Consider the following 26262-nt stretch of genomic DNA (forward strand, 5'->3'; position numbering starts at 1 on the left):
CATCTCTCTAACTAACTGGCTTTATTAATGTAGGTTAGCTAATTACTCGTCATAACTACTGATTACTACGCCTTGAAAGTCAATATAGTACATCACTGACTGCAAGCAAGAGTGGTCGACTGTTAACCTAGCTAGTTCATAAGGCTTGCTAGTTTTCTGTCTGAATTTGAAATGGCAGCAACTTTACCTAGGTAGATATGGTGGGTAATGCATGTGCATTGCCTTCTGAAGAAAAACTTTAAGTGAAAATCTGCAAATTATACACAATGATAAGTAGGTTAGTTTTCTGCCTGAATTCGCGTGCTGTCAAAGTCAAATTTATTTATATAATGCTTTTTACAACAGCTGTTTTCACAAAGCATCTTTACAAATGTCAAGAGTCCAAACCCCCAGTGAACAAGCCAAGGGCGACAGTGGCAAGAAAAAAACTCCCTAGAGCATGAGGAAGAAACCTTGAGAGGAAGCACGACTCAAAGTGGGGGGGGGGGGGGGGGGTCCATCCTCCTCTGGCTAACAACAGACACTACAATAGCAAGAATATAAACAATAAGGAGCAGAATAAATAGTGTGAGAGAGAAAAATAAAGAAATAATAAAAATAAAGAAATAAGCAATCAATGTCTAGTACAGTTTTCTAGAAGTCCTAGTCTGGTCTCAAGGGTGTGCGTATGTCCGAAACCCATCCTGCATAGGAACGCACATCAACAGAGTAGCTGACTTGGGTGGCGGTATAGTGGATTGCAGAAGATATATCTATGGCAGCACAGCTAAAAGGATAGAGCCAGAAGGAGACAGGCATGAGGGCACCTTGGAATACCAGCACTCCGCCACTCTCAGTCAACAAACTTGAGTGACAAAAGAGAGGTGAAGTGGCAGTATCATAATACCCCAGTTTACCATAACTCGATACCCATGATCCCCCAGATGTACACAATTACCTAAGATGCCAAGTAGTTAATAAACTGCCTGACTGTACAGATAGGTTTTCAGACTAGCCTTAAATATTGAGACTGTGTCTGAGTCTCAAACATTTACAGGAAGGTTATTCCAGAGTTTGGGAACTTTATAGGAAAAGGCTCTGCGCCCTGTAGTAGATTTTCTTATTCTTGATACCAGTAAAAAGCTTGCACCTTTTGGTCTAAGCAAACATGAGTCATAATGCACCAGGAGTTTGGTAAAGTACTGTGGGGTAAGACCATTCAGTGCTTTGTAGGTCATTAAAAATACTTTATAATCAATACAAAAATTTAATTTCATTAATTTCAAATGTTGTAGTTCTAGTAGGAACTCTGGCTGCTGAATTTTGAAGTAGCTGGAGCTTGTTTAGGCACTTAATGGTACAACCAGATAGTAAGGTATTACAGTAGTCCAATCTTGAAGTGATAAATGCATGGACTAGCTTTTCTGTATCATGTGAAGGGAGCATGTTGCTAATCTTCAAAATGTTCCTGAGGTGGAGAAAGGCGGTCCTAGAAATATTTACATGAGCTTCAAGCGAGAGCCTGGGATCCATATAGTTGAGGATCATCAGCGTAGCAGTGGAAACTAGCACAGTGTTTACATATAATGTCACCTAGAGGTAGCATATATAAAGAAAAAAGTAGAGGTCCTAGAACAGATCCTTGTGGAACACCATAGCTAACCTTGTTGTATGCTGAGAAGTCTCCATTTATGTAAACAAACTGGTAGCGACCAGCTAGATAAGATTTAAACCTGGAAAGGACTATTCCCCTAATCAACATTTTCGAGTCTATCTAGTAAAATGTTGTGATCTATAGCATCAAATTCTGCACTCAGATAATATAAGCAAAGAAACATAACCCTGGTCAGAAGCCAACAACAGATCATTAACTATTGTGAGTAGTTGCAGAGTGCTGTCTCCATACTCTGATGAGGCCTAAACCCTGACTGAAAGATTTCATCTATCTGGTTCTGATTCAGATATGAGTTCAGCTGCTGAGCTACAGCTTTTTCTAGGATCTTGGAAATAAATGGAAGGTTTGAGATCAGCCTGCAGTTTGACAGCTGAAGGCTGTGCTGTGTAATTTGTGCTGTTTAATTTGCATGTAATTTGCATATTCCCAATTTTACCATTTTAAAGCTGTATTGCTCCATGACAATACACAATTTTAAAAAGCTATCTACATAAATGTGTATATGTGCATTGATTTATGTATTATGTATTAAATTGTTATGGCATAACTGTTTGCCACTGAAAATAAGGCTGAATTAATGTCATAAAACACAATAAATGTTACAAAAAGTATACTACCTATATAGATTACGTGTGCATGTCACGTAATTGCATTTGACTCCAGTTTTTGTGCTCTAAATCAATGTTGGTTAATTACTGTATTGGTGTAATGCAGTGGACTATTGGATTTTTCAGTATAGCCTGAATAAAACATTGGCATTGCTCCATTGAGAATAAAAATGTCCTTGGCAAAATGTTTACCATAACTCGACCTGTAGTAGAGTTATTAAGATGTAATGATTCTTCTGATCTTCCTTGTTTACCTTCAGCTGTTCCAAGCATAATCATCTTTTCCAAAGAATTGGTTCTCCTCTTAATGTGTCCAAAATAAGAACGTTTCAGTGTGGTTATATGGGCTTCGAGTAGAGAGTGTTTTAATTAATCCTCGGGTCTTCTGGGATATTGAGTATTCATATTAGCATAATCCTATGGTGTCCAGGATATTGAGTTGACTTGGTCCCTATTCACAGAGCTTCTTAAAGAGTGCTGATGGGGACTCAGATTCCTTTCTTATTTATTATTTAATTACACAATGTTAATCAACATACATGAAAAGCATACACATGCACAATGATAATGATTATTAATAGGCCTTAAAAACGGTTTTAGCCTTATTTGTAATAAACAAGAGCAGCCACAATTTTTGCCACTTCGGAGATGAGAAGACCCAGTCATCTATTTGGCCCTTGTCAAAGAGTCTAGGGTCTGCACGTATGCATATTCTTCTCCAGTGTCCAACATGTCGTCTTGGAGAATCGAGTTCGCACTTAATCTAGTGTCTAATAGATCCTAGACATTGGAATTGCGCCTGTTTTTACATAATTAATACTAATCGCTTCATCTGGGGTAACTAGCTATTAATGTTACGGCTAATCGATGCATTAACGAGACGTCTGTATGTGCTTGGGTAAGACATTTTAGCTAAACGGGAATTTTGCAAAGGAAATACACTAGCGTTAGATTAATTTAACCTAACCTACCCAGTTACCTAACTAGTGTTAACTAAAGCTAATTTGAAACTATCAATTTAAAGTTTGTTAGCTAGCTAATGTTATTTTGGTGGTTGTGATCAGATTTTATTTTTTTTAGCAGGTTTTTAAGTTTTGAATGAAAGCTGAGTGGTTTGTTTGAGTAATTCAAGCTTATTAGTTGTACACTCAGAGCACCGTTGTCCTCTCAAGGTGTAATATTCCTTTTTAAAACATATCTATGTTCTCTCAAACATTTTGATACAAAATTAGCACCCAACCAAAGGAACACTCATTCAGTGCTGCACATTGTTCCTCGAGTACTACTGCCAGCGGTTTTGACTTTTACCTCGCCGCTGTACTTCTTTTATTTGTACTACGATGGAGAATAAAGACATTCCATTCCTGCACTTGTGTTTCACTCACTCTCTGCCGACGTCACAGAATAAGAAGCCACAAGAGGGGAGCGCAGCGAGTGCTCTGGACTGGGCGGAACCCTTGTTTGTCCAGATGGCCACTCGGGGTAAGCAAACATGGAGCTCAGGTCTGTAGTTGACCATCTCGCCAGAGTTCGGCCACCCGGACTGGTGAGCACACCAAAGGGAATGCTATGTCATATCACTACGCGGAGATGCCAAATGTTGTGAGAGGTCCGTGGTTCAGTGCAAGCTCTGTTCTGCTTACCAGCCACACCTGCCTGACCACGTTAAAGTGGCATTCATCATCTCCAGGCTCATGGGGGACTGCACTTGTGTCCTGCTCTTCTCTGCTGCTGTCTCACTACCCTGAGTTCATCCAAGAACTGAAGGCGGTGTTCCATCATCCACTTCGGGCTAGGGTCTGTGGTTGTCGAGCCCTGGTGTGTGTGAGGCAGGGCTTCCATTCAGCAGAGGAGTACATCATGGAATTCTGTGGAGAGCCTGGAGGCCCATGACGTCACCCCTATTCCTGCTCCTTACCGGGACCTAGCAGAGGTTTTTAGCCCTTCCAAGCCCACCCAGCTCCCTCCCCATCGTGCCTATGATTGTGCCATAAAACGTAAAGGAGGGAGCTGTCCACCCTAGGTGCAAGGTCTTCCCACTCCACCCAGCGGTAGGAGCAGGTCATGGAGCGTTATATCCAGGAGGCTTTACGCCAGTTTTACATCCACCCTTGGTCATCGCTTACATCATCAACATGAACTTACATCATCAGGAAGGACTGCATGCAGATACAGCCTGGTATGGCGGAGGCAGTGAATGGATGGCCACAGATGTGCCGCAAGCTGCAGTGGTTCCTGGAGTCTGCCAACGTCTACTGGCAGTTCATCTGGTCCTTTAGCACCCACAGTGCTCAACACCTGGGCACACACCTCCCTAGGCTCAGGACACCTGGGTTCTATGTGCACCCCAATGCTGCTGACAGCATTGGTGGCTGACAATTTACAAGGACAAAGTGAAGCATGTTGCATCATGTGTTGAGTATGCACATCACCTGCCGGTAAGTTGCTCCCCCTCCCTACACCACATAGTCCCTGGTCTCACCAGGCTGTCGATTTTATCACAGATCTCCTGCTCTTTATTATCAGGTACAAGCAGTCAGTCCAGTTAATCCACAACCCCATCTGTATCTTCAATACTGGCCAATGCACTCTTTCATAAAAAGAGTTAGGTGGAAATTCTGAATGTCCAGTAACAAGCGTACCGCGCAACATTGGCTTTCCTGTAAGATTCACAAAAGAATTCAGAATTTTTAAAAATGTACTTTCCTGGAAATAACCTTATAAACTCTAGTTACATTTCTTTAAAAGTGAAAGTTACTTCTATGAAATAAAAAAGTATCAGCCCTTGGAAATAAGGGATCTGCTCATTCATGACCTGCCACCACACAAGTTTCATTTTTGGCTCTGAGCATGACCTCCGGGAATTGCTCCACCAAGTTCCTGTTCTAGTGATTAGAAAGCCGATGGTATAGATAAATCAAAGATTCTGCTGTTGTCGTGTTATCTTGACTTTGAAAAAGAGCTACCCAAGGACTTTAGGTTATTAATGCTTTTGGAAGTTTAGCAAGTCTGTGGTGCATTTGGAAAATCCTACACTGCTGGTGTCAATATCCTTATAAAATCTTTATTATACTGGTAAGCACCCTGTCTTTTTGATGCTGTCAAAACAGCTTTTTTGGTTGACGTGTTATGTGTTTGAAGCACATAAGCTTCCATTTATATTTCTTAAATACTTCAGAATGTAACTGAAATAGCATTAAATCAAATCTTAGTCCATTGAAAAATAATATTTAAGTATAGCCAAATCTTGATGAATATTCAGATTATTCATATATATTCATATATATTTGTGTTTTCCCCACTCCTATTTATTTACTTGTATAGGACCTGTATATACATCCCAATTTCCAGTTTGAAATTATTCAGATACTGCAAATTGTAAAAGTACCTCTGGACCCGAAGCTGCTAATGCAAAACAATCAGTGCATGCACGGGCTTTATATGGTATAGGTGTCCGAAGAAATCATACACTAACTGTTTGAGGTTTTTAAGAATTTGTCTGTAAAAGCGCAGTACGCCATTTTATGTCAATTCTCAAAGATGTGCACTCTTGGTGGCCCAAACATTATCTACAGTAATGAAAATGGGAGGCAACACAGTCATGATCTACCACTGGCTCTGTTGCCTCACCTCTCATCCCACTATGCTCTACAACTGTTTCTGGTTTTGTTTTGTTTTTTTTAGAATGCTATTATATCATTTAACTGGTATTATTTCATTACTTTGCACTTGACTGAATGTTGTGGGTGATCATGTGCTTCTGCATGTCATTACTTCCCTCTACAATTGCACATTTCAACCAGAGCATGTAGAATTTACCAGAAAGCCAAAATGATGCAACTTTGTGCTGTTCCAACAAGCCAAAGGCTGTCCTGCATCAGCTTTCCATCAGTTCACTTACAATGATAGAGAGACTCTAGTTCATGTTTTCAGCTGCAGGCAAAAGTCATGATGTATAGAAATGCACAACTTGCCACAGCATTCTGTCAAGCGTGGAGCAGTGAAATAATACCAGCTAAATAATAAAATATACAAGTACCGTATTTTCTACTGGGTCTTAATAAAAAGGAGGTAATAGCTCAATATATATTATTTACAATAGCACCTTTTCTCATACTCAAGGATGCTTTACAGACATATATATTAGCTTTTACAATCACTCACAAACCAGTGAGAAGTGGCACAAACCCAAGATCCTAGCACTGAGAGGCAAACATGTTAACCAAAAAGCCACTGTGCTGCCCATATATGAGTTTGAATAAATATTACAATGCTGCTTTAGCAGAACATTTCTAAAAGCACTTTGCAGTCTCCAATTATGCCTTATGAATGTACAAAATGTAGTCTTAAGCCATTTTAACAATTTTTAACCATTTTAAAGTTTGAATAGTGAATAAAAGTTTTTTAGGGGTTTAATTTTGGAGTATTCCTTTAATTCAAATAAAGGTTCAAATAAATATCTTCTATTGTAGTAAGGATGGATACTGATATGGTCTCTGTTGTGGCACAATGGTACTGTTGCATCTGAAGGGTTGACTGGACATGCTGGGAGAGAGCTTCATACATGTGCTAAAATACAGACAAGAGGAGCCACACTTACCAGATATTAGCAGGCCTTCGTTCAATCCGCCTGCTGACAACCATTACAGTTCCTTTCCACTCACCCAGGAAGGTAGGTCCTAGTGCCTTAGTGAAGGGAATTTATATTGCTGAAATTTACATTTTTCATAGTGCTCCCTTCTAACTTCCTCTGGCAGACATACCGGCATCTGTCCAGCCAACAGTGACTGCTGTGAGGCATACGCTGAAACAGTCCAGGTCCAAGGCTCCTTGTGCTGGTCCTGGTCTCCATTCGTCTATTTGTGAGTCTCACTTAAGCCCAAGGCACAGCCAGGACCCTGGCGACCTCTTGGAGCGCTTCGGCTCCACCTACCTGGACCTCCAGCCGAGGAGCCTCTCGGAGATCCAGGTTCACCCCCATTCCTCCACAGACTGTGAGCCCAGGCAGCTCCAGTCCATCCCGGCTGAGCAGGCATGTGTGCCCGATGATGGATACCTGGTCATGGACAGCAGCATCATGCTGAACGGTGAACCGCCCACCAACTCCATGCTCAACGGTTACCTGGACAGGAAGCTGCTTGAAGTGTACAGCCAGTACCTGCAGGAGAGGTTGGTGTGCCTCGGCTCTTCTCTGGCCTGCAGCATGCTCCCTCCCCTTCCCCAGGCTAGCCTGCTTCAGCTCAGCCAGCAGATGAACCTGGAGTTGAGCCTGGAGCCAGGTCAGGGGATCCCCAGCCAAAAGGTCAGCTCCCACTTCAGCTCTCCAGTACTGCGGATCTCCAATGCAGAGCAACCCAAATACTCCAGACCATCTGACTATCAGTGAGTGTGGGGAAAAGCTAATAACCTCTTCGGTGACATTTTAACTTCTTCCTCATATTCAAAGTGCATTTCTTTATTTGATTTGCTTTTTCTATTCATGGCTTCTGCAAAGAGTAGCAACCAGAAAATTGAATGTTTTTTTCATAAATACATAATAAATATAAAATAAATAAATGTAAAATTAGCAAGACGTATTCATATATTAGATAATTTGATGGGGTGAGGGCTTAAATTTATATTCCACAAAGAACAAATCTGTATGTCTGACCCCTGCTGTTATAATATGGTATAGTACAACTAGCAAATAAAGTAGGACTATGCTAAACAATAAAAATTTAACCAGCTACTATTTTTGTCATTATTTTGTGCTTTAAATTAACAAATGAGAAACACTGTGCCTGTCAGACCTCTTTAACATATCTTAATGTTATTCACATCACACTGGTCTTTCATAACCTGCCCTTGATGTATCTCCCCTTTAAAAGGGATTCCTGTGCACATTAGTGCTTGAGTGCATCCATTAGCTATGGAACCAGTGACTGCTGGAGCAGGATGGGGAAAGGACAGGCAGGCAGAGACACACACGCGTGTCTCACTGGTTCTGATCTGCTTCCTACAACGGGATCCCTCACCTCCACCCAAGCATCTCCACCTCCTCAGGAGAACCATAGCACGGAGAGGTGCTGTGTGCATACAGCAGGGAGCTTAAAGGTTTTTCTTTTAAGGGGTGGGAAATAGCAGGGGAATCTTTTTGCCAAATATTACATTACAGGCAGTGTATGGTTGTTTTCTTTTAAGTCTTGTTCTGTATGTACTAATGGCATGGTGCATTTTGGAGCACTTTGATCATGCACGCTTTCTTTGATAATGTGTGAGAAATGTTCTTGGTGAACAGAGATTATATTTGACCAAGCATGTCTGATAGAGTATTTAGATATGATGAAAGGGACTAAGACTTACCTCGGTGGGGCAGGTGTAAACTTATGAATAGGGTCACTAATAAGCAGAAGTCACTTACATTAGAATATACATTAGTTTCCAACCTAAGCAAAGCAATGTTTCAAGGGAAATGAGTTGTTAGGGCATTGATGTGCTCAGACCATCACTCCCATGCCATACATAATCAGTTCCTAATGGCAAAAACTAGATGCGATCGGAATGAAACTAAAAATTATGCTGAAATGACTTAACATAGATAAAACATTTAAAGAGTAATTTCCAGGACGTGCTTGCTTTTTTTTCGTCAAGTGTCCCACTGCCCTGGGTGGATCCCTGCAGTTGTTCCCAATAGCTCTCTGGTAATCATGGTGGGTCTGCTTGTGGGAGGGGCCATTTACAGCCACACCTCTCCATCCATCCTCCCCACGGAAGATCCTGGCTGCCGGCTACTTCCTGGTTGGCCTGTAGGAGGTGAACCTGCTCCCTAGTAGCAGTGCTCTCAGGAGATCCATGTGAATGAGCAGCTGCACAACTTGGTGTTTGAAGAATCCCTGCTCAACCATGATACCACCATGATAGGAGACTATGGTGAAATGTACAATATCAGCTGATCTATTAAAGGAGGAGAGGCAGATTCAGGTTTATTCATGTTTTCCATCGGACTTGCATCCACTTTTATTTGCACTGTTGTTCAGCCTTCCTAGATGCCAGAGAAGCTGTTTGAGTCCTTCCGTCCACATGCCCTCCATGCTCACAGGAGGATGTCAGTTTGTGGTGGTTTGTTCGGGCAGCCTTGGGTGGGCCTGTTGTTTTGGATAATGGCGGCCCCTTACCATGTTCTTCACTGTCAGGGTACAGGTCATTGGGGCCGTCTTCCTCTACAGCTACATGTCCTACCTCACTTTGGAAATGCTTGACCTCTGTGGCATCATAGCGAGACTACATAATTATGCCTCTGAATGTACGAAAACACAATTGCAGTTTAAGGGCAGCAGTGGGGTCAAAACCGTGTCATGATATTAACTTTTTTCTGTGTCAGAGAGGGGACACTGGTTGAGAAGGTCAGGTTCCTGTTTTGCTTGAAAAAAAGAGGGAAAGTTAACTTTACAGATAATGTTGCTTAGAATGTGCTGAGTTACACAAGAGAGTAAACTAGCATTCTGAAACTGATTCAGAACTGAATGCTACAAAGTAACATTCATCACCATCACATTACAGTGTTTGTAATCCTTATGGAATGTGTTGTCTTCATCTAAGACATGAGAACATATACAAACAATCTTATTTAACCAACAAATATATTTTACAATACCATTGTATTAAGAGGATAGTTTTAATTATCAAGATTGTTTATGGAAAAAGTATTGAACCTCCAGAATAATGACCTCTTTAAAAGAAAATTAGTCAATTTAATTTGGATTATGTGTTTGGTCTGCCCATGCATAGAAAACAAACACTGTTTTGCTTACCATTTTACTTTTTAACAGGTTATGAAATTAACACATGAACACAAGAGTACTCAGAGCCCTGACCCCAACCCCATTCATATGCTGTGTTGAGATGTGAAGCAGGGTATTCAAGCAAGACCGTCCCAAAAATAAACATGAAACAAAAAATAAACATGAACTAAAACAGAGAAGTTTTCTAAAATGCCTTCTAAATGCAGTGTGTAAATGCATTGATCAACAGATAGGAAAAGTGTTTTTTGTGCAGAAATGACTCTAATTGAATAAACCTTTTCCTAAAGATATAGCACTGTAAAATATTACACTCATCTATTAAATTATTTATTTAATTAATTATTTATTATTCTGACACTTTGTGTATATATATATATATATATATATATATATATATATATATATATATATATATATATATATATATATATATATAAAGATAAACTTGATTTACTGTTATGATGTTGATGAAAATCAGATCACATGTTAAGAAAGATGCAGAAATCCAAGCTGTTTCCTCTGTGAAATTCCATATACTTTTACAATAATGCCAAACTAGAAACAGAATTCATGCCATACAAAAGAAAAGACAGACTTTGGTTGTTCTGTTAAGGAAGTATGACTGGAATATCCTTTTGTGTAGCATTTCAAATTCTGTTTCAGGATATGGTTAACCAACATCTGACTTCCTCTTACTGTGCCAAACTGATATGCAACAACCTTTTTTGCAGTAGCCTTTTTGTGCAGCATCCACTCAAGATGGAGATCTTGGTAAACTCACGGTCCATCAAATTCTTCTTCAGTCATTCATTGGTAATCTGAGCAACACTAATCATAGTTGCCCTTACGGCCAGAAAGATTTTGACATGTAACACAAAACACTATGTGAGTGGAAACGCATAATAGTTATCTGTGAATAGCCCGTTGCACTACCCTGGCTCAGAACAGACATTGCCCTTCTTTTGACCCAGGACCAAAACATAATATTAACCTTGGCAAAGGAAACTGCTAAAATGGTCTTGGATTAGCCCAAAGCAGCAAAATCTCCTGTAAAATCCCAAACCATTTAGTTGTATGAACCTCAGCCTTAAGACTGGTGTGTGTATTACTCCTTTGTGGGCTATTTCGATGTAATTTGGAACTTAATAGCAAAACCTACCATCTTCCTTCCAAGCTCTTACACTAAAATGACACAAGAAAGATCACTTTAAAGGAATCTCAAAACCTAAAAAGACACATGGGCTTTAAAACAGGTGCATAGCACCCCTCTGAAAAGTCTGTACCATTCTCTTCATAGCATTATGACCTGTGCTTTGACTATGAAGTAGTAAGTGGAAGCTGTCATGAGAGATGTCCAACACCACCATCAAGTACTTCCTGAAGATCTGAAGCAGTGTGAGCAAGACTCTGATCTTCATAGGCGTGTCCACCATCCAGGACATCACCTCCATACTAATCCTCTGCTTGTTCTGGAGATCCATTGGTAAGTGTGTGTCTTCTGCCTTCAACAAGTGCGCTGCTTACTTAAGATCTCTGAGCAAAGAAGGATAAGATGGCTTGTGAAATCAAGCCTCATTAAGTCAGGATTACCTCAACATGTCACTAATTTGTGGTCTTTTTCCCTACCATGACCAATTTGTCATTGCCTACGGTGGCCTTCGAGAGGCAATCTGTTTCTCCCTGGATTTTCTTATTGATGAGTTTCCTAAGTAAAGGCATTTCATTACCACCTCCATCTAGATTTTTCTGTTCACTGTTTTGTACAGGTATATTAATTCCCACAATATATAGTGTTCTTCTAGATACACAAAAGTAGTTAAAAGAAGCATAAGTGTCTGAATGTGCATTTAAATTAGTCAACCATTGATTTAATCAGTTATTTTTTTCTCTCTGCTCTTCAGGATACAACCATCAAGCCTCTGGTGGAATATAAAAAGAAGAGTATTTCTTACAGTGAATAGATCCATTATATGGTGAGTCAGAGGTTTTAATGCCCATTGTTGACATATTAGGAAATTCTTGGCTTGTTTTATTATTTGATAAATGAATCCCAGCCCTTATAATATGAGTAGAGTTTTTCAGTAAGAACTTTACAATTTCATAATAAATGATAAGTAATGTCTCCAGTTTAACATGTGCATGTTGAATTATTTTATTTGATTGATTTAGATGTCCCTCATATAAGGACCCATTTGTTTTCTTTTTCAATAGGTAACTCAGTGAAACATTAAGCTACTTCCAAATTCCACTTCTGTACAATAGGTAAAATGCTAAGCCTAGCATTGCTGTCGATAATTCTAACTCCCTAGCTTACCATCTTCTCCACAGCTTTTAGACCACTTGCTGTCAGCGATTGAAGATGCTGTTGGCTGTTGGGGACAGCATTCCTGGAAGGACTAGAAGTATTTTCTGTTATGCACTCCTTGACTAACTACTAATTGATAACACTGACAGAGATGGATCTGTAATCGAGCATAACAATGGCCTGCACGGGTGCAGTGTGTGAAAGGAAGTTGCTTATCTTTTTACTGAGTGTTTGATTAGTTGATAGCTGTTTATCACAGTGCAGCCCCAGGTTTTGTTGTGGAGGTACAATCTACCCAATAGAGGGCAGTAAAGAACTTCACACTGGCATACACATCTAATTATTTCAAGCCATTTTGAATTTTCTTTTTAAGTCTCAGGGGACAGCCCAAAAGTGGTTCCTCATTTCCTCTACTTGTTTCCTTACCTCCCCCACTTGTCCAGCTGAAACTCCATGAAGCAGATGAGAGACTAAGTGTGGACACCAGCAGAGGGACACCCTCGACGTTTTTGTGCAATCTAAACTGAATTTGTGCAGAGCCTCATAAGCTAGATCAACTCATACAACATAATTTTCATTCACAAATTACATTAGTAACTTCCCATCATCATTTGCTCTACAGACAATACTCGAACAAAGGACTGCATTGGTTATATGAAAACTGGGCAGCAGTCATGTGCAACTTTCTTATATCAAAGGTGTAATTCTCTTGTGCATAGGATACACCTGGGTGTCCTTTGACATACCCCACTGAAGGACATACCGTCAGAAAACTTTAGTACTCTGCACACATCTCCAATTGGTACTTCACAGAGAATTTAGAGCTTTTTTTTCTGGATTCAAAGGTATGGAAGAGACCCGTGTGGAGGAAAGTGAAGGAGGTGATGAGTGGAGGAAACCAAATTAGATTTGGAGGATGTGTGGTCAGTCACATTTTAAATTAATATGTGCTATTCTTTTTGCAGTAGGTAGGGAGAAGTAGACCTATGTGTGTGTAAACGGTGTCCTTCAGTTAATAGTTATCAATTAAGCTCAGAATTTAGCATAAATTGACGGTGGGCAAGCAGAGGGGTCCAAAGGTCCTCTACAAAGAACTGTAAGTCATCATGTTATAAAATGTTACTGTTTTCAGGAAAACATTATTTAAATGAGAAATAGATCTGTTTGTATATTCTGTTCATGTACTGTTTGTTTAAAGCCAGTATTTTAAGATTTTACACACCTAACTTTGAAGGACTTCTGTGGGAAATCATTTTCCATCTTAGAGTCGCAGTTCCAACTGAAATGAATATTGGAAAAATGGTCCCAGCACTAAACAGCAGATAAGCTTTAATGGACATTGTATGGACCCCTGCTGTATGTACTACAGCAAAGGCTTTGGGGCAGAATATTACCAGGTTTGAGCAGTTCAACACCAAATGCTTGAAGAGGATCCTGTTCCAGGAAGACAAGCAACCCAAATCCAGCATTGTGCACCTCTACCAGAAACTGTAATACTGAGAACAGTTGGGAGAGAATAACAAGTGCAAGAAAACGAGATCACCGCCAGCGTGAAAGAACGCCAACACACACATTATGAATACTCGTGCTGATATAGAAACATATGTAACAATGCAAGAACTTCATAAAGTACATCAGTGGACCCTCAAATCCATAGTCTCTTAATTGCTATGAGCAAAGAGTGATTAGAGTTTTTGATTAGATCTGACCAACCTGTGTAACTGCTTCTATCAGTAAGATGATATGGAGAGCAAGAATACATTCAGGGGTCTTTCTGCTAACAGGTCTGCCTCCCACTTTTGATTGAACTTGTTTTGTATGTTTTTATCCATTCTTGTTGTTTATTTATTCTGTAAATTTATATAAAACAGAGAGAAAGTGAGAATATTATCAGTGAGTTCAACTAAATGACCTTTTACATATTTGATTAGTATTTATTTTGTGGCAAACATATGTTTTGGCAGTAAATATCTGAGTTGTAGACATTTTTGATAAATAAATGAGATATTTAGCAAAAAAAAAAAGTATAAATTAATTTTCAACTGATTTTGACAAAATTGCAATTGGAATGTGTTTTTTTTTTTGCTAAGACTGACAGTTATATCTCTCTGTGAGAAAAATTATTCAAAGCTTTAACTTTGCCATACATGCATTCTTCTGTGAAATTGAAAAACTAGGAAGTCTGTTATGGTCATAATGGATAATATTTTTGTTGCACTTACATTTTAGTGCATGTGTAAATACTGTAGACCGTATTAGACTGTTTTATTTTTCTTTAAATACACACTGAGTAATAATGAAAATGGCACAGTCCAACTGATACAGTATTGCACATGTAAGGCAAAATTGAAGCTCCAATCGACGGTCACATAGATAGTCTAGTTATGTCAGTTAATGTGTTCTTTACCATCTAACAGTTAACCAAAGCCCCAGGCAAGTGCACAGAAATCCTCACAGCACAGCGGAGGCCTATCTGAATGGGCCAACTTGTCATTGTGAATGGAGCAGCCAGTCTTCCTGGGCACCTACAGATCTACAGCTCCAGAAAGCTGAAGAAAGAAAGAAGCAAGAAGAAAAAAGGAATAGCTGTTTTTACACCTTAAAGCTTGACATCAAACACAAAGACCAAGCTTGTGAGCCCATCTAAGCTAAGGTCCTTGAACACATTTTATAATGTTATATCTGACAGCATAAATTTTTATATACACATCAATATTTCAGTCATTGTTGTGATATTATAGCTGGAACATCTCCTTATATATCTGAGATTTGGAAAACTGTTCAATATTGAGTAATTGTAAAGCAAATCCCAGACAGGCTATCTTCTCACCCCAGGCGAAAAGTTACCTTCTCAGTTACCTTCTCACTCCAAAGGTGTACAATGTTGAACCACTTAACATAAATATTGAAACATACAGATCTGTGGGGCATTACATTTATTTATAAAGTATACTCCCTTTATAACATGCAAAAAAACCCCAAAAAAAACAAACAACAAGCATAGTTAAGTATATAACAAAATATTATTCTGAATTCTGTGTAAGTATGAATTCTGTACAGTAAAGAACTTGGGTTGGTAGACACGGATCTTTTTAAAATCCATAAATTAAAAGTATGTGTATCCTCAAATTTGTACTACTCTGGTATATACTACATATAGTTATATACTACATATAGTCTGGTATATACTACATATAGTTTATCATACATTTTATATGATAAAGTACAAGGACAAGAGCATGAATCATTTATTAATCTCTGCTAAATTTCATCTTACTGTTTACTGATCCTATTTTGCTGCATCTTGCACTAAGACAAGATACATTAATTTTACTCAGATCAGTTATGTGTGCTGCAACATCTCAACTAAATTGCCTCTTCAGGGCACAGGGTCCAAATGACCTCAAGAACTAGGTGGCATGTGAAGATAGATGTGCTCTTTGGCAGGAAACTCACCACCCCAGCTGTAGTGGCTGTGATGGTTATTCAGTAACTCCTGACTGAGGCAAAAGAAGTATGTCAGTGTAATGGCTGGACAGAACATGGCTTGCTTGTATAATAAGGTGGTTCAAACCAGCAAAATGTCACATTCTAGGCAAGCACACCAAAATGATAAACATGACACCAAAACAGACTCTGAAGGCATGTTTATCTGGCCTTTTTTGGAGGGAGGTTTTTCATGAAGCCTTTGCTTTATTATATCCATTTGTTGGAAAAATAACACTGAGATCATAACCATTAAATGCTCAAACACGTCTTTCTCAGGGTCACCTGCATCCATACACACAGAGGAGAACAATGCCAGGAAGTTTGGGCATGCAACTGACACGCTCTGACTAATTTGATTTTGGCTTTCATCCCGAGAGTCACACTCAGGGGCTACATGCTCGGATCAATAAACCGTACCCAATGTGCTAATAGCTCCCCACATTCCAGAGCCAGACTACTCAGAGAGTGGTGGCCCAGTGCTAAATACACTTAACACACCCACCCACCCACCCACACACAGAAGTCCCAGCATCCTGAAAATCTAACACCATATAATTCAATTTTTAAATCAACAATAAATAATAAATCAGTTTTAAATACAATTTTATTATTAAATGTTCTAATACAACAGTGATTTTAAAATGATTTCAGCATGGAACTCCACACCCTTTGCTGAGCCCACCTAGTGTAACCCATGCCATAGCATAGCCTGACATGCTTCTTTCATATCCTAAAATAGACAGCTGCCCCCACTACCCTCCCTTTCCAGCACGTTTCTGACCCCTCCCTCACTTTCCCTGTATCCTCACCCACCACCTTACCCTCCCAGTCTGGGGCTCAGCTCACCGTCCTTGGCCTCATCACTAGAACTCACTCGGGGCCACCTGGCAACATGAAGACAGGGGTGGCCGCCCTGGCTGCAGGCTTGGTGGGGGGCTTGGGGGTGCTCTGCTTCCTGCTGGCATTCAGCACCGACTACTGGCTGCTGGCAAGCAACAAATGCGTGGGTCTGAGGAAGGAGAGCTCCTCTATGGTGGGCATCAAGGAGCAGGCCAACAGCACAGAGGTAATGGAAAGCCAGCATGCATGTCATCACAGAGAGCTTTACAAAGCACAGGGCCTAGAGAACATGTCTGGGAATTCCGCTGGCATTGCTGGTAGTATGATTTTGAGACACATTATAGTTGCATTTACATATGGGTAGAGCAAACTGTCAGTGTTAACATTTTAACAAATTCTGCTGCCTGTGGTATGAAATAAAATATCTACAGTATTTTTATTTATTTTTTTTTTACAAATCTTCAAGTCCAAATGTATAATATTAAGTTGAAATGAGAATTAAGTGAAAAATGTAATTCAAAAGGGTTTTCTTTATTCAATTTCAAACACCAAAACAATTTTAGCAATAATGCTAACAATGCTAATAAGGCTAATAAGAATAATAATAATAATAATAATTGGAAGAAGAAGAAGAAGTCAGATTTAAGAATTCCACATTGCTGTCTTTATGATTTATGGATATTTAACTGTACTTTCATCTTTTCAAATGTCATGAAATGGTAAATATATCTTTTTTGTAAGTACTTAATGACTTCCTGAATCAATGAAATAAACAAGTTAATACTATTAACTAAACTCTCACTATGAGCCAACATCTTGAAATAAACATTGGCCAGTGTTAAAGCATAATAGAAATGCAGTGAAAATAAATGTAATGAACCATCTGGTAAACAGTATGCTAAATAACTGATAATTGATTAGTGAATTTCCAGTTGCCAAATGAACTTTTTAGTTAGGAATTGATGAAAATAGCTGAACTGTTTTACAGGGGCGTGTCAGAGTATGCTCAGTTGTCAGGCTTGTTTGGAATCTGTAGACAGCTATTTAAAAAATGGGGATGGGTGTTGAAACAGACTTTCAACTCAAAGAAAGAGAAGGCCAGAGTGCTACACAGTAATGATGGCCAAAGGAGTCCATTAGAGAGGCTAATGGCTGAATAAACCAAAATGGCTTGGAAACCAGATACAGAAAAGAGAGTTGAAGTGCTCTGGGCAAGATTATTCTGAATAAAAATGAGTCATATCCTAAGTAACTCTATACAATACCCTAATGAAGAATTTCTTTACATGATTTTAAATGATTTTGCCTTACTGGTGAGAATCCATGATTCCAGCTTTCATATCTGGCTGGTTAGGGTTTTGGATTCTTTACCTGTATGTGAGAGCTTAATCAAAGTTTTTGTGAAATGTATTTTCCCTCTAAACATCCCTGTCAGAGATTTAGATGTTCACTTTCATGACTGCTGTTACCTGCTCTGTGAGAGATAATGACTGGGGATCTAGTTTCTTAATAGCATAGCTGTGTTAGTATCATCACTGAAATGTTTACTGAGCTTTTTATCTCAGTGCTTTTTGACAACTGGTCTGAGACCTTTGAACACATTTTTTAGACCAGCCAAACAAATATTTTGTATTACCTGAATTAGAAGAATCACTCTTAAGGTTTGGCTTCAGGTTTACCTTTTAAAGTGTATTAGTCACCTCAATATATCAGAAGTGAGTGAAATTGAAATGTACTTGGAGTGATATTGCTGTTGCATTTGAGCCACTTTCACACAGGATGTTTGTTACGTTGCTCACTTTGTTTTGGGGTTATGCTAAAATTAGACATCTTTTTTCCCCCTCACAGAACCATCCTTCAAAACAGCGCATCATTCACCATTCACAACATTCAGAAGTGCCTTTCTACCAACACAGCAATTTCTGTACCAACAAGACATCATCCAGACATAACAACGCTGCTAAATCTCTCTTCCTTTCAGTCTATGAGAAGCTACAAAAAGCATATGGTTCCTCGGCCCATCAATCATATTTATGACAGCATCAGAGTGTGCAAAGTCATTTAATATGTATGCTTAAAGAGCCACAGACCACAGGTTCTCGAGAGGCAGCATTTGGCAGAGGCCAATATTCACCACTCTACTGCACCTATCCAAAAAAAACCCAAAACAAAACAAAACAAAAAAAAAAGACATTTATTCAAAACCAGTGGCTCACTTCAGAGAGCCTCATGCCTGCAGAATGACTGCCACAGTAGTCAACGTGGCAATGTTTCATACTATTCCAAATGGCCATGGGTGCTTCCCACTAGGTTCACATGATGTCAGCACAAGGAGCACAACATGAATGAAAAATGGATCATTACACCGTCCAACCTTCCATGCACTTCATCGGGCTGGCTCAAATAACAAGCTTCAAAAGCATTACTTATGAAAGCTGTTTTGCGTGTCTGATGAAGTGCTGATGAACCCACGAACTTTTCTGACGCACACGCTCTGCCTCTCCACAGGCACCGCAGGTGACAGAGCCTGCGTGCACTCACTCTGCATCATGAGGGTTTCTTCTGGAGATATAACTTCCAGGCTGACCTTTCACTGCACACTGTGTGGGCTGTTCTGTTCAGTGAGTACAAAAAGCTGTACCAACTTTTATGGAGTAAAAGTTTTGTATTAATTTTCGATCATTGTTCAGATCAGTTTTCAGAAATTTTAGGAGATGGAAAGTCTCCTAAAGATCAAAAGCAATGTGCTTTCAGACTCTTCTAACATGGGTGTTTTCTGGGCCCAATTACAGCAAACCAGCCACAATCCAAAACCTGTGTTCGTGGCTACCTCTTTCCCCTGCCTGTTGCTGTCGGACGTGTCCCCCATCACATTTATGATGCCACTGTAGGTGAGGCCAAAACAAGTGGTCATAGTCTACAATGACTATTTGGTCAGAGCATAAAGACAAAGGTCAAACTGTGTGTAAAACTCTAAGTGAGAGTGGAAGGGCAAAGCACAGGGAGACAAAGCAGGCCTTCTCCAACACATACAAGTTAGCTAGGTGTACATGCCTAGGTGATGCATAGCAAATGAGTGACAGCTATCTTAGGGACATACCCAGGGAAGTGGAGGCCTGGGAATGCGTTGCCATGACAATTTGGTTGAGTCTAGATTTGTCATCCAAACATCGATGATGAATCCTGTAAACCTAAATTAATATACAACCAAATCGAACTTGTGTGCCAACTTATGGCAAGGGGGCATTTAATCTTATTTTGTTCCAGCTAAGCAGGAGCACACCTGATTCCACTTGTTTAATGAACTGATATCAGGCTTCAAACTAATGATCACTTTGTACAAGGCATGCTCCTTACAGACCTAAAAAATGAGGCTTTTCTGTCTGTAAGTATATTTTAAAGTCCATTAAGAAGCCCAGTAAAAACATATGCGAACATATGTGAACAAATTAGTGTGTAGTCCAAATGATGAAAAAATACTGTAGAATTCTGAGAATAAATGAGCAGAGATTTGGGGAATAGGGATCAAATATTTGAAATGCCCTTTATTAAAAACAATTTTCCAGAAGTAATTTTCCAAAAGCCTTGTAGTGTAAAATCTGTTGCTACATGGTAAGAGCAAATGTCACTTTGAACAATTTTTCTAATAGTTAACATGATCTTTAAACAATGCTTTTCTGGTCCAGTGCCTTATGAAATCCATCATATATGAAGAGTCTAACACAACCGGGACCCTGTCTTTCCATTAAGAACACTAATACAACAGAGTGTAACATTTGATCTATGATGTGAAAGGTGAAAATAGAAAAATATTTCTTGTTTTGTTTGTTTTGTTTGTTCTCACAGTTTTTCGAACTGTGGAGTACATTTTAAAAGTATAGGGCAGTCTTATTTATTTACTTTTACATAAAATTATTTATTTTTTGTTATTTACTTTTACATAAAAATATTTATTTTTGTTTTTCTGAAATTCCATACTATAAGAAATATGTCAATATCATGTAAAAGGGTTTAGTAGGCGCTTGCGGTAATCTTTCTATCCACCTATATAGTTTGATTACAGCAACACAAATTCTTCTTCTTCTTCTTCTTCTTCTTCTTCTTCTTCTTCTTCTTCTTCTTCTTCTTATAATAATAAGAAGAAGAATATCAAAATATGTAATCCATTCCTATTTTTCTTTGATGTAAAAAACTTTGCAAAGGATTTGCAACACATAACACATGCCACTGTTTTAAAAATAGTTTGCTTTCTTTTTGATATTCATGGCTCTAACCTCACCTAACCTAACCTAAACAAAAAGCTACATAATTTGTGCTTTCTAGGAAGATCTTCCCCCAAGCAGCACCCATTTTAGATGTTTGGAAATTGTGTGGGACTTTGCTTTGAAGCTCCATTAATGCATTTCTGTTATCCTGCATCTTTTGGTACTTTAGATCTGTTATCATCAATATGTAATGTCTACAAACAAGAGCTTTGACTAATACAAGAACTGTGTGTATGTGTGTGTGTGTGTGTGTGTGTTCAGTATTCCGTGGCTTCTGGACTATGCTTACAGTCCTCGCCATTGTGGCTAGCATAACCGGTGGGTTCCTGTTGGTGTGTGCAGTCCCCTTCATCAGTCCCAAGCTCTACAAGGTGGGTGGAGCCTTCCTCATCATAGTAGGTATGAACCAGGCATGAATATGGAAAAGCCAGGTGCTCCCTGGTTGAACGTGCTAGCCTGTGTTTACATGTGTTTGGGTAGCAACAACATAACACTAGCCATTTATTCTGCCTGTGTCTGTGCATGCGTGAGTGTCCTGCAGCCAACAGAAATAGCCTTGGAAGTTCAATCGCCAGTGTGCTTAGAATGCCAGTGCACAGACCACTGAAACTAGACTCTACCAGTTGGCTCCTGCAGGAAATCTAAGGATCTCATCAGAGACAAGCAGAACAGGGCCTGATCACAGAATGCTTATGGCCACACAGGGTGGCCAAGCTATCAGTAGCTAGCTGAGATAGTAGAGATTTAGCAAATCTGCCATAGATCTTTCTTTTGTAAAGATCCATAATTGCAAATGTCTGACATAGGTATGTACTGATTCATATCAGGAGGGAACTAGATTTTAAAAGACTATGAGGTTATGGGTGTTTACAAACAAATGATTAAATGCCCCACAATTGTGAAGGTCACTCAAGACACCTCACAGTCAATCCCCGCAAAGTCTAAAAGAGGTTTCTTTAGCTTCCTGGGCTGGTGGCTGATAATGTCAAATGAAAATACCCACCACAACACAAAGGTCATCAGCGTCATCTTGACTGATCCCTGCTGGGATTTAGGTTAGTCCCTCTTAGCTACTGTGATTTTCCTTGGAATGCTTTTCCCAGAAAATCCCACCAGCTCTGAAATTCCCATCATTCTTAATGTTGCACAAGATAACACACAAGAAAAATTAAACCTGCACTATGGTCAAATTCAGAACATTTCTGAATAACTGACCTGACACAATCATAATCATAATTCAAGTGGAAGCTCAAGTGGATACAGAATGCCAAAGAGACACGTGTGCCAACAGAGAAGCCATAACGGTGTGCTCAATTTCTCTCACCTTCCACTAGCACTACTCTTCCTGGCACTGGTGGGGTTGTTTGTGCTGTGGAAAGAGCTAGTTGACATGAAGTGGTACATCTTGCAGGAGCAGGGCAATGCTTGTCCCAGGGCCCACCTGGAAGCGCACTACGGCTGGAGCTCCATGGCGGCAGCAGCTGGAATCCCTTTGGTCCTTCACTCCGGCCTCCTTATCTTCTGGATAGGGAGGTGCCTCCAGAAGCGGACATGAGGGGCCAGAGCACGAGGCCTCACACAGAGCTGAACCTGGGTGGATGGCCCAGAGGGAAAAACCCAGCATGAACTACCCAGTGTGAACAGCAGAGCATGTACAGCCCAGCGTGAACATCCCAAGATGAACAGCCCAGCATGATCAGCCCAACGTGAACAGCCAAGCGTGCACAGCCCAGAATGGGTGGCACCAACTGTGAGACACGCATGCAATAAAATGGACAGCGAGATGCAAAGGGAAACGTAATGGTAACTAGTACAAGAACATTAGTCTCATACCAAAGAACAGCCTTATATAATTATTAGTCTCTGTTAACATTTGTGAATGCTAAAATAAATATCTACAAACAGTAAAAGATGCTACCACACCATACAATGCTATGACTGATTATTTATACCCATATTTGCATGACTGTTGACATGTATGAATGCAACATTTATATGAGACATTCTGATTATTATGCCAATGTGCTATACAGAACCCTAATCTATAATATAATGTAACTATTTTTATTTTCTTTTTAATGTTTTATAAATGAAGAGTGATGCATTAAATTAACAATCCTAGGTGCCCTCTAATTCTAGACAGTGAATAAGCTTAGCTGTTAGCTGATAAGTTATAAATTATGTAAAAGATGTTTGGTATGATAATATTAATTGCATTATGATTTTTCAAGTTTGGTTTATTCGTCACATACATAGTCATACACGAATAAACCAAACTTGAAAAATCATAATGAAATTAATTTTTATTTAATTCTGTCTTCTTTTATAAGAAATAAACAAAATGGTTACACAGCATTGGCTTCATTAAGATCAACATCTAAACAAATAGTTTTCCTGAAGTCAAATAAGTAATTGTACTTCCTTCATATTAATCCCAAATGTATTCCCTTTCAATTATTATGAAACATTTTGAAGGTTTTTCCACAAGACAGAACATTTTGGGAAGACATGTCAATTAGGTTTATGCTAAAATAGTGTTCTTTTATGAAAAACACAGATTATTCACAGATTATGAAAACACGTTACTGTTCACTTGAATGACACCTATAATGTAATAATTATTATGCAATATATTTGTCTGACACTAAATAATTTGTATATTCTTCCCTCTAACTCAAACATCATTAATCATTTCTGTTTACCTTCATGCCACCACCATTTACTCATAAAACACTGTGATTCTAGGGCAAGGACATTGTTAAATTACCTTTTTTTTTTTTTACCAGACCAAGCACATGACTCCAATCCATGGGAGCACCATATCCAGACCGAGGCCTTCTTTGGTCAGCAAGCATGTTCTTCTGGCAGACCATACATTCATTATACAACATATGTCACCCATGAACAGAGGCCTGCAGTGGGCAATGTTGGTGGAGGTAGAAGTGGAGGGAGGTGCAGAGGTGGCTGGACCAGCAAGCAGGGTGCCCCCCCAATTCATAGCTGATTGAAAGGGGATCAAAAGCAGGGAGCACTTTGATAATCGCACAGCTGTCGGCTCCATGGCACAGCCTGTGCACAGTGGACGGGCCACCTGCCCCCATTACCCAACCCACTGCCTACTCCCCACTCCCAGAAAGCACTGGTCACCTGATCCCAGGACAGTGCCTCATGTGACTAAGGCCAAGATTGCTCATGATGTTTACCTCAATCGTTTGCATATCCGAGTCGACTCTTTGCCCTGCGCATGTGCAAATCACCTTAATGTGGAGAGTTAGAAAGAAAGCACCATAAGTTGTCATTCAAAAAGGGGAAAAAGTAAGAAAATGTGGAAAAGGGGGAAAAGGGGATTACTGTAGTACACAATATGAGGAAGGAAAAATATGTGGAATTGGATCCAGTGTCAATTGCATAATCAGCTGTGTTTTGTCAATGCAATGCTCATGGGCTCATTATACACACCAGGTGTATGAGTGTGAGCTAATCTTCAACCCCCCCCCCCCCCCATTCTCTCTCTCTCTCTCTCTCTCTCTCTCTCTCTCTGTGAAACATACACACACACAGATGCATACAGACACAAGCACAAACACACACAAGCAAACACACACACAGAGATGCATGCATGTACACACACACAGAGAAAGAGAAAGTGACAGCTCTCATGCACAGATGACCTTGAAAAAGAATGCAAATCCCTTGTGATGCAGAGACAGCTGCACGGGATGGAAGCCCACGTAAACAATGTTAGGAATGGATAGAACCTCCCTCTCCCAGAGTTCAAGCACACATGAATTCACACATATGAGTGCACACACATACACAGAGCTGTGGACAAACGTTTGGTCACCATTTAGATCACATCACATTTGTGTTATATAATTAGAGAAAATACATATTTATTTGCTGCAATTGATTCCTTTAATGACTCAAGGGCTCAAAGCAGGGTTCTGAGGCTAGAAGAAGTCAATATAGTTGTGAATTCACTGTTCACAGATCATTATAATACAGCCAAAACAAACAGAGCTTTGACATGTTTCATTCATTTATGGAATTTAGCAGACTTACAAAAGTGCTTTAGTCTACAAAAAGTATCCTTAGCTAGCACAAATATGTTAGAGTCCAAAAATACCCTTAACTATGACACTTCCACAACCAAGTGTCAGTGCTGTGGCCTAGAATGAGAGTAACAATACAATTCAATTGTATAGAATACAACACAAATTAAGAGCAATTACTAAACAAGTCAGGTTAAGTGCAAATACAAACATTTCTTGCAAGGACCTAATAAGATTTAAGATTTAGGTTCTTTTCACAAAAATTAGTCTTCATCTCTTTGAAAAGTTTCTCTTTTTAGTTTTTTCAGGTAACTGATTATTGATCTGCAAATTTGAGAAGGTAACATTCTCCACATCTGATCCTTCCTTTAGCTGTACAGCAAACCATGTAGAAGTGTAACCACCTTGTTAGGAAAGAATATTACATAGGCAGAGATGCAAAAAATGCTTAGAATATTAACACTATGAAAGCTAGTAAATACTTAATGAAACCAATTAAATTATGATAATCCTAAATATTCTTAAACCTCTGGGGTCTAACACATTGATTGTAAAAAGCACATGGTAATACTGATTCAATTAGAATACACAGTACTATATACAGGGAACTATGTATTAATTACAACAACAAAGAAGAATGAAAACTGCCCTGTCTGCTAAACTCACAGGTACTCCTGTATACATAGGCAATGGTCTCTTACCCATTATGTGCAGATATTTTAAATTAGATGTTCCACTTCCTGCTCCAGTTTTTTAACTGTTGATTTTTCTGTTCACCAAAACCATTGCGATGTAATAAGACATTCAACATTTTTTTCCCTTTATTTTTCTTTTTTTCCTTGTTTTAGGGTTTCAACCATTCACTTACGTTCATAATATCCATATTCTGCAGTTCTGCAATGCCCCACTGCTTCACTAGACCACCATCAAAGTATGATTTCCATTACAGCTTTTTTCAGTAAACCCTACTGTACACTTATTCTTTCTACTGCAGCCCTGTTAGACTTCACATCATACTGAAACTCGAATACAATCTAATTAATAACTAGGATCCGACTGACATCGCCTGTTCTTAATTTGTTGCCCCGAATTAAATTTTCTTTACAGTACGGTGATCACATTAAATGACTTCGTCTGAAAAACGCGCCAGACTCCCTTTGATCCTTGCTCTCGGTCTCCTTCTCCCTCAACCTACGTCATTTGTGATTTGGCATACGCGGTTTGACAAATGTGTAAATCCAGCGGTGATAACTAGCAGGCCTCAGTGG

General features: G+C 39.4%; 2 protein-coding genes and 1 long non-coding RNA gene across 6 annotated transcripts; 2 read left to right on the top strand and 1 right to left on the bottom strand.

Moving 5' to 3' along the window:
- Positions 1 to 5102: 5102 nt before the first annotated feature.
- LOC113574200 (uncharacterized) lies at positions 5103 to 8000 on the top strand. Of its 2 annotated transcripts, none has more exons than XM_081698457.1 (3): positions 5103 to 5337; positions 6735 to 6934; positions 7020 to 8000. In XM_081698457.1, exons 2-3 carry the CDS (start codon positions 6805 to 6807, stop codon positions 7646 to 7648), a joined length of 759 nt encoding a protein of 252 aa, XP_081554583.1. In that variant the 5' UTR covers positions 5103 to 5337; positions 6735 to 6804; the 3' UTR covers positions 7649 to 8000. The 2 variants fall into 2 exon arrangements, with proteins under 2 accessions (XP_081554583.1, XP_026860755.1); XM_027004954.3 differs by having other exon boundaries at positions 6793 to 6934; positions 7020 to 7999.
- Positions 8001 to 10497: 2497 nt separating this feature from the next.
- Positions 10498 to 24352, bottom strand: LOC113574166 (uncharacterized). 3 transcript variants are annotated; one of them, XR_003410290.3, is made up of 8 exons: positions 24146 to 24352; positions 22384 to 22532; positions 14756 to 14897; positions 14062 to 14198; positions 13743 to 13844; positions 13571 to 13627; positions 12775 to 12871; positions 10498 to 11576 (listed from the first exon to the last, which is right to left on the bottom strand). It is a non-coding gene; the product is annotated as an uncharacterized LOC113574166 (long non-coding RNA). The 3 variants fall into 3 exon arrangements; XR_014117661.1 differs by having other exon boundaries at positions 22267 to 22532; XR_014117662.1 differs by lacking the exon at positions 12775 to 12871.
- LOC113574165 (transmembrane protein 182-like) lies at positions 16672 to 23323 on the top strand. The gene is made up of 6 exons (XM_081699217.1): positions 16672 to 16913; positions 18760 to 18772; positions 19204 to 19298; positions 19470 to 19568; positions 21204 to 21341; positions 22277 to 23323. The coding sequence occupies exons 1-6, from the start codon at positions 16730 to 16732 to the stop codon at positions 22495 to 22497; spliced, it is 750 nt and encodes a 249-aa protein (XP_081555343.1). The 5' UTR covers positions 16672 to 16729; the 3' UTR covers positions 22498 to 23323.
- Positions 24353 to 26262: the final 1910 nt, after the last annotated feature.

Source organism: Electrophorus electricus, chromosome 16, assembly GCF_041902795.1.
Source record: "Electrophorus electricus isolate QZ-2024a chromosome 16, ASM4190279v1, whole genome shotgun sequence".
Taxonomy (NCBI): domain Eukaryota; kingdom Metazoa; phylum Chordata; class Actinopteri; order Gymnotiformes; family Gymnotidae; genus Electrophorus; species Electrophorus electricus.